At 39.8% G+C, this 18,111-nt stretch overlaps 1 protein-coding gene across 1 annotated transcript in view; it reads left to right on the forward strand.

The window, feature by feature from the left end:
• The window catches only part of LOC134079716 (protein unc-79 homolog), a 229,186-nt gene that overhangs the window by 28,272 nt on the left and 182,803 nt on the right, over positions 1–18,111 (forward strand). Inside the window, exons 6-11 of the mRNA XM_062535794.1 lie at positions 1,162–1,291; positions 1,463–1,527; positions 6,215–6,303; positions 10,403–10,443; positions 12,888–12,916; positions 13,675–13,901. Coding sequence (XP_062391778.1) covers positions 1,162–1,291; positions 1,463–1,527; positions 6,215–6,303; positions 10,403–10,443; positions 12,888–12,916; positions 13,675–13,901 — 581 coding nt within the window. The remainder of the gene's footprint in view (positions 1–1,161; positions 1,292–1,462; positions 1,528–6,214; positions 6,304–10,402; positions 10,444–12,887; positions 12,917–13,674; positions 13,902–18,111) is intronic.

Consider the following 18,111-nt stretch of genomic DNA (forward strand, 5'->3'; position numbering starts at 1 on the left):
TTAGCAAACCAGTGATAGATTCTTCTCAAACACCCAGAGCTGTTGCCACTCTTTGGAGATTTGTTGACATATACTTGAAATATGGATGATATCAGGTGTGTAGAAGTAGTTCTTGTCTTACACCCAAGGCAGTGATGAATTTTTCGCCATGCGCTCGATCCAGTTCAGTTGAATTCACTGTGTCAATAAAAAAAATAGGTGTGGTCAGGCACATAGTGCAAAAATGGCAATTTGTATGTCACTAAAAAATCCAACACCACTGACCATGAAAAACCTGGTCTAAAGTGAAAGGCATATGTAAAGCACAGCTTATGTTAACAGCCTTTAGTAACGAGATTTGCCAATAAATATATTTCCCCCATATGAATGGTTGCCATGCAACAATGAGATGCCGCCACTCTAACTTTTGTGCTAGTATAGTAATGCGCTACCACAAAACTAGCACAAAAGTTAGAGTGGCTGCGTCTCGTTGTTGCATGGCAACCAATCATGATTCCTATGAATACGTCGTTACTTTTTCGTTGCTATGCCTTTGTTTCATGAAATCTTGCTAGATCGTAGTAACCATTTTAGAAAAGCAATAAGCCACTCGAGTCCGTGGTTTATACTGTATAATCGAACGCTTCGCGTCATAATTGAACGCTTCGCGTCGTGCCTAACAGCGCCCCTTAGCGGTTCAATTATACAGTATATACCACGGCCTCTCGGGGCTTATTGCTTAAATAATATGTCTTTGGCTCAGCAGCATAAGTGTATTGCTAGTTGTCTAGCCCATCGATTAAAATGTAACCTTGTTGATTAAGAACTCAAACCCTTTTTATTTTCTGTCTTGCTTGGTTGGGTTTGTTTCCAGGGCACTTTCTAACTGTAGATGCTTCCAGCACTGTCATAATTTTCTCACTGACTGTTCTATTTAAAGCTTAAACTGAGTGAGTGGCCATGGTCATTGTTCTGATGCCATCCCGCTTGTCTCTCAGCTCAAGTAAATACAAAATAGTGCAATAAACAAAGAGGAGGGAAAATAGGCTTCAGGCTTCATTTGCAAAAGCTGATCTATCATATTTCATTATTACCATAGCATATCTTCTAGCTTAATCATGAATGAACGTCATATGTTCATGTATGTAAGCATCGCAGTTTTATCTGCTTGTCATCTTTTAGGACCTCCTCTATGTCATCTCCTATGGACCATCTCAAGTGAAGCCCCCCGCTGTCCAGATGCTCTTTCATTACTGGCCCAACTTAAAGCCCCCAGGTGCCATCAGTGAATACAGAGGACTACAATACACTGGTACACAGAACTGTCACCCATGTACTTTGCCTACCCTGGCCCTGAAATAATTGTGTTTACTTTTCACTAATCCACTCTTCTTTACTAACTGCTTCATCTTTCCTGATCAGTGCCTATTTTATGCCACCATCTTATTATTTGCTGTACTGCTAATTCCCTGTATCCGCACAGCCTGGAATCCTATACACTGCCAGCACATTGAGTGTCACAATGCCATCAACAAACCTGCCGTTAAGGTATGTAACTCACCTATGTCTAGACATATGTTGTGTTTTAAACCATTTACGATGTATGATTTACCAACCAATGATTTTAGGTTATAAGATAGCACTTTCATTGAGTCTGATCTTGACTTTAAAGATAGTGAGCCATAATGTATCTTATACACGGTCTCAAATGTCATCACTAGTTTGAGACCTACACAGATGTATATTTCCTACCAAGATCTAAGTTGCTTAACTAGCAACGCCATTTTTGGGACCCATCAGTGTGTTTTCCGCAAGGGATATTCCCAGATAGCAAGAGGCTGGCGGACAAATGCCCCAATATTTGCCACTATTGGTCTAAAATCTTTTTTAATTTATTCAGTTATACTTCAATCCATCATTATAACAACATTTCATGTCTTTTCTTAAAGGTATACTATGCAACGTTTTTCAGTTAAAGCAACACCATGGAGTTTTTTAACCTTCATAATATATTTCCAAGACCCTTGTGATGGTACATTGATTTACAATCGGTTGAATAAGACGTCTGCCATAGCCTGACAGTGTCTGTATCGCTTTTACTGGCACTACGGAACTTTGGATTTCGGGTATGCATCCATGCCCAAAAAGAACTACAAAATTCGACTGCTTTACGGCATAGGCTACACTTCCCCCACCACTTCCTCAAATTCAGTGCGAGCCCATGTTGAATAGACAGTTATGGCCAAAGCAGTCTTATAAACATGAGCTACGCAATCTTTTGGCGTTTGAAAAAAATAAAACCCATGAAATTATATTCATATGATGATATGCTGAAATGTATGCTATAGGCTACTGTAGGCTACCTGGAATTTACATTTCACACGCAATTACGCAGGCAGTCCGTGTTTGCCCAAGACGTGAGAACTCCTCCTGCAGAATTTGGCTTGTTATGCACGTGTATCCTAGCTCTATCACCATGCTGCCAACCAAACTGCTCGGGAGCTGGTTGTGTGTGCGTATAGCTCAACGTGTAAATCTACAGCCTATAGGCTACTGACCAAACAATTATCTTGAAAAACAAAGTTATCATGTAAGATTCTGTCATCAAGAGCTCTGCCTCTCCAAGCATTTTGGGCGTGCAAAATATGCCACTATGGACGTGAATACCAAAGCATACAGTATCTGGTGACCATCGATTTTTTTTATGTTATAGAGACACTAAAAATGACCACCCTATAGGCTACGCTATTGCTCATAAATATCGTAATCGTAAAAATAAGTAATTGACCAACATTAGGCTATCCCAATACCAAGAACGTGCACAGACCTGAGCTGAAAGCCTAGTTTTACAAATGTATCACATAACTGGTATTGTAGTACCACATAATTTAATATTTAATGTGCAGCCACAATATGTCTAGCCTATATTGTACGCTATGTCTTCCTTGCTTCTGGTGTAACCGTGACAGATTTTACGACAAGAAATCACCATTTCCCAACTGTAGGGGGACCCCGAGAGCAAAACTTCCATGGTGTTGCTTTAATCAATTCGTTCCATACTGTTATATGATTAAATGAGTCATTACCGGTCGAACAATGTTTTTTTGGGGCACTCTAGTGGTCTGTAGCGGTAGAACCATGCTTGCAACTTCAGGAGACCTCGGGCACGCACCCATACTCTACTCCAGGAAGTGTCATGTAAAGTTTCATGAAAAGGCACGGCAGACTGACCGATTGAGGAGTTTTGTAAAATATACACGCTAAAGCTGTAGGGGAAGCTCTGCAGAGAAATATGCAAGCACAAAACGAGCGAAAATGAAAAGTGAAAGCGAAACCAGCGATGAAATCGCCAATCCTGCATAGTATACCTTTAATATTCATGACAAGTTAAATTTAAACAGATGGTGGTCCAACAGTGGACCACAAGAGGCATGCCACAAGCGACATGCCACCAACGGTCTACTATCGACCAATCTGATTTTGCTATCTGGCCTATTGGCAGTGCATTGTTATATTGAGGTACAGGGGTGAAGTCTAACGTTCTGTACCAAAACGTAATGTACTGAACCGAACCGTACTGCTCGGTGGAAATGTAGCTTAGTACTGTAGCACAAACTGGTACCCCAAGACAAGGGTCCCCTAAAACAGTACGGTTCGGTACGCTTATTTGGGTACGCTTTAGAACTTCTCACAATGGAAACACAAATAATTGGACTGAACTGAACCGAACTGTACCATACTGCTCGGTGGTAACTTAGCTTAAAGCAAAAGTTCGGAATTTTGGACATAGGACCTCATTTCCAACTTAGTCGGGGTGATATAGGTCGGTGATGACCATTTTCAGTGAATTTCTGCCCTTCCTTGAGTTGCAGCGTTCATCTCGTGCTAACCTGGTGCCGAGATAACGCAAGTCAACGGTAACATCCAGCCTGCCACTGAAAACACTCCACAGAACACCCGAAACAAATAAATTATACGGAGTGATTATTTGCACCCGGGTGTAAATAGTTGAATGGAGGCATTTTCTTATTTGCACCCAAACCTGAAATGCGTGCTATCCAACATAAGCGGGACCATCTTGGCAGGAGATGGCCTACCTAAATCTAACAAGTTAGGATTATTAAAACAATATTTGAGATGGGAAAGTGGTGCCACATTTCCATAAACTTTATTCAGTGAACGGGTAGAGCCGTCCGTTTGTAAGCAAAATCAAGAAATACGATCTTTTAGTTTTGTTTACCATTACTTAGCAACCCTAGTACAGCGGATAAGTGATCGGGTTACCATGCCCGAGGCGTGGTGTTCGAATCTCAGGTGAAGCGTAATTTTTATTTGCCTGCCAAAGTACGGACGATTACTTATTTTTTCTTAGATGACGTTACCTCGCGGCAAATAAGAGTTTGTGCTTTTTGAACCTGTCAAAGATTGACTGGTTTTATTTCAGTTATGAGTACAGTTAAGTAGAAATAGGCTTCAGTAGTTGTGAGTAGAAAGGTTTCTTGGTGTTTTGACTTTGAGCCCCCAACGCCGCCTGGAAGGCGCTTAGGCATAGGTTAAGGTTAGGAGTAGGATTAAGCGCTTTCAAGTCAACAGTGGCAGCGCTGCCTGGAAGACAACTCAGAAAACAACTCTTTGAAGTAGCTTGCCTTTGATGAAGCTACCACATGACCACTCATTAGCCTAATATTTGTATAATCACTTCCAAGTAACCCAGACGTGGCAAAACAGCTAAAAACGGTTCAAAACTAAATTAGGCCTAGCCTACTGTAGAGCTGGTAAATACACAGGCCTATTGACAGAGAACATGGATGTTAGACATCGGGTGTAAATAGTATTGTTGATTATTACACTATTTACACCCGGATGTAAATAGTAATGTTGATTATTTGCACCCGGGTGTAAATAGTAATGTTGATTATTTGCACCCGGGTGTAAATAGTAATGTTCATTATTTCCACCCGGGTGCAAATAGTCTCTGCCTAAATTATAACGTCAGACTATCGATGCACATGCCTGTGTTGATAGAACAATGTTAGAAATGAAACTAACCTTGCATCGCATTGCAATAGCCTACTTTGTTCCCTGTATGGCAGTGGCGGATTGATATTGAGAAACTAGTCCCTCAAAATGTAATAAATCATTGAGTTGCAAGGTTAGTTTTATTTCTAAAATTACTCTATCAACACGGACATGTATATCGATAGTCTGACGTTTTAATTGACTTGTCTCGGGTGTGCTGTCGAGTGAGTAAGACGGTTTTGGTAAGTTTTGGATGTTACCGTTGAAATGCGTTAGCTCAGAACCAGCGTTAGCAAAGGGGAACGCTGCAACTGAAGGAAGGGGTTAAACGCGATAAAAGCAGTCTCCACTGACCTATATCACCTCGGTAAAGTTGGAAATGAGGTCCTATGTCCAAAATTCCAAACTATTCCTTTAAGGCCTGGGCTAAACCATAAATGTAACTGAAGCGCTCTGTTTGCAGAACTAGAAAATAGTTCTCGAAGACTGGTTCTTTTGAAGGCACACGTTGCTACCAGTATTGCAGCAGACACGTTGTGTAGCCTCCTTGTAAGAAGGAATCAGAGGGAATATTAGCCCACACATCTATTTAATGTTCCTATCCCTGGGAGTGGACACATTAGAAGGAACAAGCCCGTCTTGAATTAGGCTACTCTCTTCTGATTCTGAAGAGATCCTTCTTTACATGATATACTGTGCCATTAAGAAATGTATTTATATAGCACATTTAACACAACATAATTGATCCAAAGAGGCTTTGTTTAGATTCAATTTGGGTTTGAAGTTAGAATATAATTGAATTTGTCCACCACAAATTGATACAAAAGTTAGTTGCTGTGCCTCGATATTGCTTGTCAACCATTTTGCTAGAGGAAATATATTTCCTGGCGGAAGAATGATTGAAAAAGTGTCATGTATTGTGTCAATGTATTCTGTGAGAATGATACATTCTATATTAAGGATTATGTATGTGCATTCTAAACTGACTATTTAGGATAAAGAGGCACTCATTTAAATCACTGACCATAAACCAGTAAGATTTGTGTTAGTTAAAGACTGAGAGAGACACTGTGTATCTGTACAAACACACAGCTGCCCGTGAAATAAAAGTGCAATGGCAGCGTGATTATAGTACTGTATGTGTATGCTTTGTGCTGATTGACAGATGGCTCTTGAGATTTTTGTTCTCAACTGTTCTTCACTCTTCCTTTGTAAGATGTGCATTGATCCAACTCTCTCTGTGGCCCTTGGTGACAAGCCCCCTCCTTTGTATATATGCGAAGAGTGCAGTCAAAGGATTGCAGGGTAGGTCCATTTGTAATATTGCATGCAAATATTCACATGTGGATCTTTTAATGCTATAAATTATGACATGACATGTTTCTAGGGTATAGAGATGTGAAAATCCAATTGACCTCTATCATGATGGTCTAAAATGCTTGGTCACCCACGCCAACTTATAGATACAGTGATGGTAAAAAATGTTGGCACCCATTCTTAAGTTGACTAAAAAGAAGAATATAAAATCATCTTTTGGAAATTGATCTTAATGCCTTCACCAAAACGCTCTTAAAATAACATAACAACTCTCCATGGATTTCTGACATGATTTCCTTCGGTCAGTAGTGTAATGTGTTTTAGGTACTGTACGATAGCGATTTTTAGATAATATGCAACACCCCTCTTTAGGTTGCTAATTGCCACACCCCTTGGCGCGTTAAATAAACGAAATGCGCATGGTGCAAAACTCGAGTGCACAATAGGAACATGTGTTGCATCGTGATGATTACACACTTTCCACCAGGTTTTGTGTCACGAAAATAGGGCCCATTACCTTTAAAGCCCAATTACACCACTCACAAAAAGTTACGGATATCTGGCTTTTGGGTGACATTTAATGTTTCAGTTTCAGTTGTTGTTTTTTTGTTGGCTTTGCCTCGCGTTTGCGTCCAGTTTGACGTGTCAGGATTTTCCGATAATGCTGATATTGACTTTTAATTTCTGCGCCTGTAAACTCGTCTAGACTACTGTGCTTGAAGCTGTGGCAGACTAGCCTACTGGTTTTCATCGTTTTAACCACAAAGCCTGTCTACCTCAGGTCTACTAAATTGTTTAGTTAACACCTCGTTATTTCACGTTTGTCCTCCGTGTGCCCCATGTCATGGGGGGCTGGGTATATTTTCCTTTTTTTTGTCAATCACACCCCTGATTTAGAGAAGGTCACATTAGCTCATCTGTAAAGGTTATTGTGGATTTTTGGTTCATCCTGAAATTTCACCCAAAATTTGGGGGGGTCGAGACCGTTGGTTTTGGTCAGCTGAGACCAAGTCACAACGGCCAAGTCTTTTAGGATTCAAGTCTGAGTCAAGACCGAGTCTTTAAGGAGTCAAGCCGTTTTCATAATTTACATCACCAAGGATCATATAACAGTTCAATTCCCAAAGGGTAGAGAGGGGATTGTTGGCTGCAGGAGCAGTCTAGCACACACTTGTCTAAATAACTTCTTTTCTGATTTACTTTAAGACAAGGAGGTCAGCTGAAGTAAAAATTTAGTAGGCTGTCAGCATTTAATTAATGTTGAAAATGTTGCATTTTGACACTAATGACAGCAATATACCTGGATTTCACATTCATTGTATCAGATTTAATTGTATCAGCAACCAATTAAACATCATTAACACAATTTAGACAATATTATACCTTAAAAGTGTAAGTTCACAACTCCAATACAGGGCCTTTTGTATCTTTCAAAACCTTTGCACTGCTCAGCATAGCACCATAGGATATATAAGCCAGTCAATATTAAAACCAAGAATATTTGTAATGGTGGATATTTTAGAATATACCATGAAATAAAGATGAAACTGTATGAAAATGTAACATTGGACTGTATGGTAAAGTTAGTGAATTGTGATTTAGTAGCCTAAAGCTGCAATTCTTTGATTGAAGCTATTGTGCGTGCCTGTTGCTCATTTAGCCTAAGAGAGCCGGAACGTTTTTAATGCTTTTTAAAACATAATTAGTGAGATCATACCGCATTGAACGCTAATATTTTGTCACTAGCAACCAAATCTGTCATCTGTCAAATACAGTTGCATGTTCAGCTCTGAACAAAAACATTCAGGAATTATTTCTACAAAACGGAAACGTGCGTCCCGCCCGGTCGGGATGAATGAAACTGGCATGGGAGACAAGAGGCTTCAGTTTAAAGTTTAAACTAGCCTGTGTAAACCTCAGACAATTTCAGTATTTTACAACACGTGAATGAATAGCCGTCACAAGTTGTTGTTAGCTGTAGGCTAGATGGCACAAGTGTTTGTCACAACAAATTACAAGATGCAGTGGGCTATGCATTCATAGTAGACGAGTGATAAAAAAAAAAGATAAAGCGCTCAAAAGTGTTATGCCGCTCATCCCACACATTTGGTAAATTCAACGGAGAACCATTCCTGTGAGAGTCGTCAAATCTAGCTAGGTTTAGGCTATTTGTGTTCGCAGTCACTCTGCAATATGCGTGGCAGTGGCACCTGATATCAAATACTCATCCTGAATGAGCGCGTCGCCTGTGCGCATAGGCCAACTCGATTTGAAAAAGTTTCTTTTTTTTATGCGTTCTACAGAGAAGGGAGACTAGCGGCTACGGTTTGGAATGACAGGGAGAAAACATGACAGTAATACGGTGAATATCACTATACATAATATATTTATTTATTTATTTATTTATTTATTTATTGAAGACGCTAGTTAAGGCGGCAGCCCTGTGTTGTTAAGGCGGCCGCCTTAGCAGGAAAGCGCTGCGGGAAACCCTGGGTTACTCTATACAAAACATATCTCTCAATAGATCTCAATGGTGCATTTTGCCAGGGTGGGAAATGAAAAAGAAAGATTTGCATAAGACAAGTCAAATTGGTGTTTTTAAAAAGAAGAGGTAATGCAGATTATAGAAATAAATATTAAAAAAATATTTGTATATTCCCACAAGGTGTTAGGGTGCTCTGAATATGAGATCCAATTTTATTTTTCAAACTTGTGAGGTCTGCTGTTCAGTCTCTGATGGAATTTATTTTCTCTTCATTGCTTTTTATGAGAGTGTTTCTACTTATCTCAATAAGAAAAACTTAGAGGGACTGCTATGACCATGCAGGATCATCCAAACTACTTGTGGTGATTTTACTGCATTCTATTCCTATTTATGCACCAGCCTGCAAAATTTGAGCCTCCTACAAATTCTAGTTCTTGAGCAATGAGCTTGTGAACTTTGACAAAAAAAAGAGGCAGAACAAATTTGACACCCCCCTCCCCCCGTAAAACTGGCTGTTACTTGAAAAGTATTGATCTTAGCACAAAACCATTTTACAGAGTGTCTCCATAGGTGCACATGGTATTTTTTTCAGATTTCTTTGAGACGCAAGTGCGTGCGCTCTGGTTGATTTGACGTGGAATGACCCTGTACTGTTTTTTTTTTTTTTTTTAAATCAGCATCATGTTTGTTTATTGTAGCATTACAGATAATATAGGCAATATACAATATTACAATATACTGTACATGGGTGCTGCAATTTTCATGAGAATGAGAATAAGTTCAAAGTTCAAAGTTTATTGTCATGTACTCATAAATTAGCACTTATAAGCATTGAAATTCCTTGTGCTCAACTTCAAGAATAGAGTAAAACGAGAAAAATAAATAAATAAAAGAAAAATAAAAGAAAAACCTAAGAAAGTGCCATCATATGGGGATTTCCAAGGGCGGTTCAGCATCCTGATGACTTGCGGGTAGAAATTATCCTTGCATCTGCTGGTGCAGGTCCTTATGCTCTTACCTTCTGCCTGAAGGCAGGAGGGTGAAAAGATGGTGGCTGGGATGACTGGGCTCAGAAACTATGCGCTTGGCCTTTCTTTTGCAGTGCTGACTGTAGAGATCCTGGATGGATGGTAACTCAGTCCTTGTAATGCACTGTGCTGACCTGACAACTCTTTGTAGCGATTTTCGATCCTGGGCCTTGCTGTTACCATACCATGTTGTTATGCCACCAGTCAGAATGCTCTCTATTGTACAGCGGTAAAAGTTGGTCAATATTTTATAAGGATAATGAGAATATGAGTAATTCAGAGTCAGACGTATTGTAAAAACTGTGGGTGGCAATAATGTGTGACTAATAATAACAATAATAATTATAATACTAATAATAACAATAATACTAACAATAATATTAACAATGTAAAACATGCTCAGAGTGTCAGCATAAAGTTTCACATGAATCCTTTCATTTTTGTTGTACTTATATTTGTGAAATAATCATTAAAATATTAAAACATATATGTATTAGATACCTATTGTAACATCTTTAATGTAAACACACTGTTGGAATGCTTTCCTTTGAGCTGTATATGCTCCTCTTTACAGAGACCATTCAGAGTGGCTTGTTGATGTGTTGCTACCACAAGGTCAGTGTAAACTTTGAAGTCTTACCTCTAAGTGTATGATGGCATACAAAATGATATACAAAAATATTTTTCTTATTTTATTTATTGGCACCCCTTGTGCAGATTTGGTATTTTATCTTAGTTTCACAATGAAGATTTGAAGAAAAGTAAGCAAATGGAAGAAGAGGGAAAATAGCTACATAAAATCATCATACAAACATACCTGTATGGTTAAGATGGGAAAAAAGCATATAATTTTGTCAACTCCATCAAGCATAAACTTTCTCAGGTTTTACATCTGATGGTGGTGACGTTTACGTAGTTGGGAAGTGCTCCCAACAACTCAAACTGCAAACGATGTGCAACTCATTATTACATTGCATGTTAAATGCAATGTACTGTTATCACTGTTCTTCTTATCGGGATAATTATTCTGCTTCCGACCAAAATCAACGATCAAAGGCTCTAAAACCACTGAACCGTTTGACGTCATTCAAACACTCATACACAGGTCTTGTAACGGAGATTTGTTCTATGTATTTTTCACATTTGTGAACTTTATACTTTTTGAGATATTTACGATAAAAAAGTTTAAAATTCCCATAGAGTTTACATTGAGACCCTTTGGCGGCAAAGACTAATTGTTACGTCAGTGCTCAGCTGTCAGTAATCAAGGATCTCTGAGTCTGATCCAAAGCCATGGCATCACCACTGCGCTAAACCAGGCTAAACGTGAATGTTACGTTACGTCTACAGCTGTGAAAACATTCTACCTTGCCACTGTAATCCAGGGCGTTGTCGTCTTGTCTCCTGTTAGGCTACTCCTTACTTGATTTGTTTATTATCGTTACAGTAGCCTAACCGGTTTGCTCTCGGTAACGTTATCAACAGCTAAAGACAATCTAACCTAAAGACAATCTAACCTAACGTCAATGTAAACACTGTATTTACTTAGCTAACGACAACCAAACTTGCTCCAGGCTAACGTTTAACGTCGGGGTAGGCTGCAAGGCGAACAGGGTTTAGCAAGCTAGTCGTTAGACTTGCCAGCCAGGCAATCATTTAAAGCTTTCGGTATCATTCACAAATTAAAAACCTAAGCTTATTGTACATTCCTATTAGGACAATCACGCACCTGAACACACTTCGAAGAACATACTAGCTCATCCTGTAAAATGTGTAGCCTACATAAAATATCCTAGGCCTACTGTAAGCTAACGTTACATTTGCTAGATATCCTACCTGTTGCTGCATCATCGTTGATTGGCGTTGTTTGAGAATGAGATTGTATTCCGTATTCCATGCCTACTTTTAACCTGCTTGAAGGCTATAAGCTATCCTACCAGTCGTTTCACCACTAAAGTGTCAGCTCTTGCAACTCGTTTGAAGTTGGCAACTTCATTTCAGTCTTTTCAAATTCTAATAAATGAAGAGTTATTTTCCAAAATAGCCTAATAGGCCTATCCACAATTTTGATGCATTTTCATAAATCACTTTTTAAATGTGACTTTCCAAGTAGCCTAATTTCAGTGGAATTGTAATTGGGTTATTGTTATTTATCTATTCGTCTGTGTAGCCTAGTTGTCTTTTTAACTATAGGCCTAATACAATTATGTCAGTAACCTTTTTGCATTTACATGCAATGGTAATTCCTTCCATGGAATTACATTTTCTAGTTGTTATTATTATTATTATTATTTTAACCGAAACTAAAAACACATACAGAAACAGACACACATGCAAATCAAAAAACACATTCCGAAACTCAGAACAAAACGGAAGTGTGGCTTAGGCTTGAAATTCTATTCTGTATACTGCTGTATACTGCTACTGCTCTAATTTAACAAAACCTGTGTAACGTGTCTTAGTTACTCAACAATCATTGTTGCTGAAAAAGTTTTGAAGTCAAATGTCAAATAATTTTTGGTTGCATTGCTAAATATGTGTTAACCTTGGTTTGACATGTTCTAATAAGCTCCTCTGGTAGGTGATTTCAGAGGCAAGGACCAGACACTAAATGCCGCTTTCCCATATTTATTTGTTCTCACCTTGGGAATGACCAGTGTCAGGAGGACATTAGTGGATTCAGTGGAGTATATAATGACAGCATATCTGATAGTCAGCTCATTGAGCGATTTCAACACAAGTGAAATGTGAAATGATCTTAAAATCAACTCCAGAGCTGACAGGCAGCCATTAGTATAGTGCTATTTAGTATAGCGACCACCATGTCTACCCTAGCAACACCCTAGCAACACCCTAGCAACTATCTCTGTGCTTGTATCTCTAACTATTACTGATATTTTACATAACTTTGGTGTTTTATCTTATCAATGATTTTCTTTGCCTCTTTTTACCCATATTTTATTAGGGGTGCCAATAAATGTGGAGGACACTGTATGAAACTACATATACTGTAAACCATGCATATACATTTGCTAAATCTTATTATATTGTTCTTACAGCTGAGATATCGGCTATATGTCAAAAAAAGGTAAGTTTCTCACTGAATGTTTTTTTTTTAATGTGTTAAACTGAGCAGACACTGCATTTTTCCACAGGATACAGCATGGTAACTCACACTACGTTTCATTCTGACGTGATTGTTGTGCTCATGTTGCACATTTGTCTCACACTGCAAGACAGCCGACCAATGCTCCTGACATGCCATAAATCCAATTGGATTGACCGTAGCTGGAGTCATTTTTTTCTAACATCTTCTAATTAGGTGGCGTGTGCGTACATGACAAATCAGACCGGAACTTGGCCTGATTCAAAAGTTTGTTGGATCCAACTGATTTGGGGCTTAAACTGGATCAGAATCATAGTGTCTGCTTGGTATTAGTAGTCAATGAGGTGATGAAAGGTCACTCTAATATTATCTCCACAACTACTCTAATATTTAATCACAACCATCTATTGTATTATGTGCAGAATATGCACTTTGTCTAAATGTCTTGTCTTTGTATTTTGTCAGCAAAATTATCAATTAGTTTTAGATATCAACAATGTCCTTTTGCATTTTAATTACCTTTAGCCTTACAAGTATGTTGGTATATTGTTTGTTGTTTTTATTGGTTCATTGAGTCATATAATGTACCAATTAAGTACAAGATAAGATTTAATCATTTGATAAACATGAATACATTTATATAAAAGGCTGTGCTTTTAGAGCTGATAAATACACCTAAATTGATTGTTCTCCTTTTTTTACCTTCCTCACCCCATTCCTTTCCTTTTATCCCTATGCAGAACTGTAGTTCTCATGTGCGACGAGCAGTTGTCACCTGCTTCTCAGCCAGCTGCTGTGGACACCATGGCAACAGGCCTGTGCGCTATTGCAAGCGTTGCCACGTCAACCACCACAGTGAGGTGGGGGCCTCGACTGAAACTCATCTGTACCAGACGTCCCCTCCCCCCATAAACACACGAGAGTGTGGCGCTGAAGAGTTGGTGTGCACTGTGGAGGCAGTTATAAGGTAACAAGACCTCACTGACATTTATCCAAACACTAACATGTGGTGAAGCGATCAAGACCTTTTTACCAAGTTTACTTGTGCAAGTTCACCGAGCACAGGCACCGACAAAGGCAAAAATGTGCTGTTCAGACATATCCGTTATCACCGGTGTGACGCTCCAGCTCTGCCGAGCTGGGTTCACCTCTTTCTCCCCTTGTTGGTTGGGCTATGGTACGGCTTGTTTCTGTTCCTCTCTTGGCCTATAGGAGGAGCTATGGAGGTTCTAGTGAGCTAATTGAAGACCTAATGGAGGGTGGATAAAATCTGTGCTCTCCAGTTGGATCTTTCTCTTGCACAATACACAATCCCGGCAGGGCTGGCTGCAGCTCTGCTCATTAATTTACCTTTTGCACTACACATCCACATGCTGACCTACACAACAGTTAACTTTGCCTTACACATACTGAATTTGTAAATATTTAATTTAATAAATATACTTTAGTTTGATATATACTTTGGTGTGGTCTCCCCTTCATGTCATGCTCACTTCGAGCCAAGTTGTTACGACACCGCCCATCGCAGAAAACCGCATCATACCAAAAGGGACAGAAATCTGACTAACCTCCAGTAACGTAAACGATTCTAGGGCCCTATGATTTCCTTGATGCGGAGAATGCCGACGGAATCACGGAATCTACACATGAAAATGGAATTATCTTATACACGCGGAATCTCACGGAATGTGCAGATATTTTGTTGATACGTTCAATACATTTTTTCAGTTATTATTCCTTCTCATGTATCAGTCTAAACAACAAGCGCAGAAAGGTCTCTACCTAAACCGTGTCCAAATATGGCATTGTTAGCCATTGTACCTTGTAACCATCTCGAATATTCACGTTCACGTTGAATTTGTTGATGGATGCGTGACATGTCGAAGCGAGACCGCCGTCACGTCATCCTGCACTAAGCTTCCTTGGACGCCACTATTCAAAGTATTACGGTCAGGGCCGCTGCTGAGCTTCTGGAGGCCCTAAGCTTAAATGGACATGGAGGCCCCCTGATGCCCCCCCTTAATGACACAGCAACCATGCATGACACAGGAAGTAAAGTGCTGTGTCATGGTTGCTGTGTCATGCAAAGTGCACTGTGCCATGCCGCCATCTAGTGGTTAAGGAATATTTCACACCCATTATTATGATAATAAAAGATGCGCTGTTGAAAATTTGCACAGTCGTTTGGGTGATCCATGTGATAAATTGTGTTTTTCTTTTCATACTTCGTTTCTTTATGAATGGTGGTGTATTATTAAGGTACCATTTTGAATGTCATTACTCTGACATTCAAGAAATAACGGCTGGCATTTTTCGTGACCCAGGGTCAATGGGGAATTCCATTGAACATGGGTCACGGATGTAATGTTTTTGTTCTCCCTTAAGTTTCTCCATGTTGCGTCGATAAAATGTTCAAATTCTTGCTGTATTGTGTCGGGACAAAAATGTAGGTTATTATCAAAGTGAAATGGTTACTGTCATATGTCAGCGGCGTTTTCATTCGAAATGGTCAATCGGAATCAATGGGAGTCAATGGGGAACCGTAATACTTTTAATAGCGGCGTCCAAGGAAGCTTAGTGCAGGATGACGTGACTGCGGGCGAAGCAAGTGGCATCAAAATGAAGAAACTGTCAGTTGATTGCTAATTATCGAGCTACACAATTCCCCAACGACTCCTATGAGTCTGGACAACAACTATTTGTAAGTTTTGTCAACCACAATTGACTGGACCCGCAAAGACACATAGTGACCATTGAAATCGAAAGCTATCGGAACGACATGTCTATTATTGCCCTCTTGCATGTATGCGTCATTTAATATTAATTTCTATAGCCTACAAACTAAGACGGCAAATTCGAAGAAACGCAAGCACGCAAACCATAAGTGTATCTAAATTAGCTATGTACCAAAAATGACATTTTACCTTGACTCGCTGTAAACAAGCCTGTAGGCCTATACAAAACCGCTTGGAGTTCCAGAGTCCAGCCTAGGCTATATTAAACTTTAGCATATGCCTAGTTTCTACAGTAAAAACAATGTATTTTTACTTCCTGCTGACTATTGGAAAGGTACAAGCCAAAGATTTCCAGGCATTGGAAACATTGCTACTGTACGTCCTACATATACTTCCCAGTCAGTTCTGTTGACTGTGAGAGGAGTGTCAGCAAGTACAAGACTGCTCACTGACAAGAAAGAGTCTCTTACTGAGCTCAACACCAAGTGCCTTACCATCATGTACTTGTAAGTTGTTAAAAATTCTATTTTTAGTTACGTAATAAAAGTGCCCTTTTGGATCTAGATTTGCAGCCCAGTTATGGCCATTTAATTGGATTTATGTAGCCTAACTTATTTTTGTCCAGAGAGTTGTTGAATGTTTGGATTCATTTTGAATGTGCTTTGCTAAATATATTAACTGTTAACTGAGTTATGAGGTTTTTTTTATTGAGTTTTAAAGGCCGAAACTGCTTAGACGTAAAAAGAAAAGCAAAAATCCGAAAACGCTAAAAAGAAATCTGAAAAAAAATCATTTTGAAAAAAAGAAAAATGATTTCATAGGGCCCCACGATCCTCACAGAAACCTCTTTCTCCATAGGCTTGTGTAACTGCCAATCCGCTGCTGACATTACACCCAACAGTAAGCCTAAATAACCTAAATATCAAAGCATAGGTAGGTGAGCAACAAACTTGAGAGATGTAAGTGTGCAAATTAACTTGATATTAGGCTATTATTGTGTTGCTGTTGTGCAGCCACATCAGCACTTAAACTAGCAGCCATGTATTGCTGGTTATGGCATGCCAGCTAATAACGTGTGTGAGAGGAGAAAAGACGCGCAGGCTAGGGGAGCAGAGCCTATGGCTTTGCAGGTGCCTTGTGCACGCACATGTTACTTCAAAAGAACACGGACATTATTAAAAGTATCAAGGGTGGAGGGCTAAGGGTCGGGGGTGGGGGGTGGGGGGGCTTAAAGACCTATTACAGATCAGTGGCAGTGTTGCCATGCAATTAAGAAATATTAGTGCAAGCTACAACTATGCCAATAAACCAGGCTTGTGCAAAATTCAGAATTTAATTGAATTCAATTCTTGAGTGTGAATTGAATTTGAATTGAGGTTACAAACAGGACATAGAATTACACATTTGAATTTGAATTAAAGGAAGTAGAATTGAAATTCAATGAAATTCAAAGTAATTCCTATACATAATTTAAGGATAGTGTTTAACAATGAAGTTTCACAAAATATGTCAGATATGATCAATAGAATAGAATAGAATAGAATCGAATATATACTTTTTGATCCTGTGAGGGAAATTAGTTTCTCTGCATTTAACCCAATTTAACTTAATTAGTGAACACACACAGCACACAGTGAACACACAGTGAGGTGAATCACACATTAACCCGGAGCAGTGAGCTGCCTGCCCAACCAGCGACGCTCGGGGAGCAGTGAGGGGTTAGGTGTCTTGCTCAAGGGCACTTCAGCCGTGGACTGGTCGGGGATTGAACCGGCAACCCTCCGGTTACAAGCCCGAAGCCCTAACCAGTTAGCCTGGCACGCCCTCCCAGTGACGCAACGCCTTCAGGCTTTTGCTGCTGGTCTGGTCAACTGCTCATTGAGAAGGATTTCTGAGTTCCCGAAATCTGCGGAACTGCCCCCTTTGGTCGAGAACCAATCAACTTTGAGCAGCTCCAACGGCTCTGGGTAGAGGCGTGTTCAAGGCAGAGGAAAGAGTGTTGTTATTGGTTTAAACTCGGCAAACCGCTTTCTGACATCTACCAGTAGCAAATCAAGGCACTTAAAGGAGGCGGGTCAACCAGCGCTTGCAAGAAACCGTGTTAGCACAGGCTGTTGGTCAGACTAAAGTCTCGCAGAGCCTTTGAAAGTCGATGGTAATCAGGCTACTAACCAGTAGGCCACCGCTGATCACAACAAACACACAACTAATATTTTAAAACAGTAATCAATTACATTTCCAAAATAATCTTCCCAAAACTGAATGTATGTGGTATGCTCTTCTCAGTGTGAAAAACAAAAATGCCAGGGGAGTGTTAGCGCAGGCGCACAAAGTTTACGCGGTGGCGGGGTCGATTGACGTCGCAGTGGTGTGTTTCGCAGTTTGTCGTCGGCTGATCTCAGCCAACGCTAGGCGACGCCACGAAGGGAGTCTGGAGTCAGG

The sequence above is a fragment of the Sardina pilchardus genome, chromosome 5, assembly GCF_963854185.1.
Source record: "Sardina pilchardus chromosome 5, fSarPil1.1, whole genome shotgun sequence".
Classification (NCBI taxonomy): Eukaryota; Metazoa; Chordata; class Actinopteri; order Clupeiformes; family Clupeidae; genus Sardina; species Sardina pilchardus.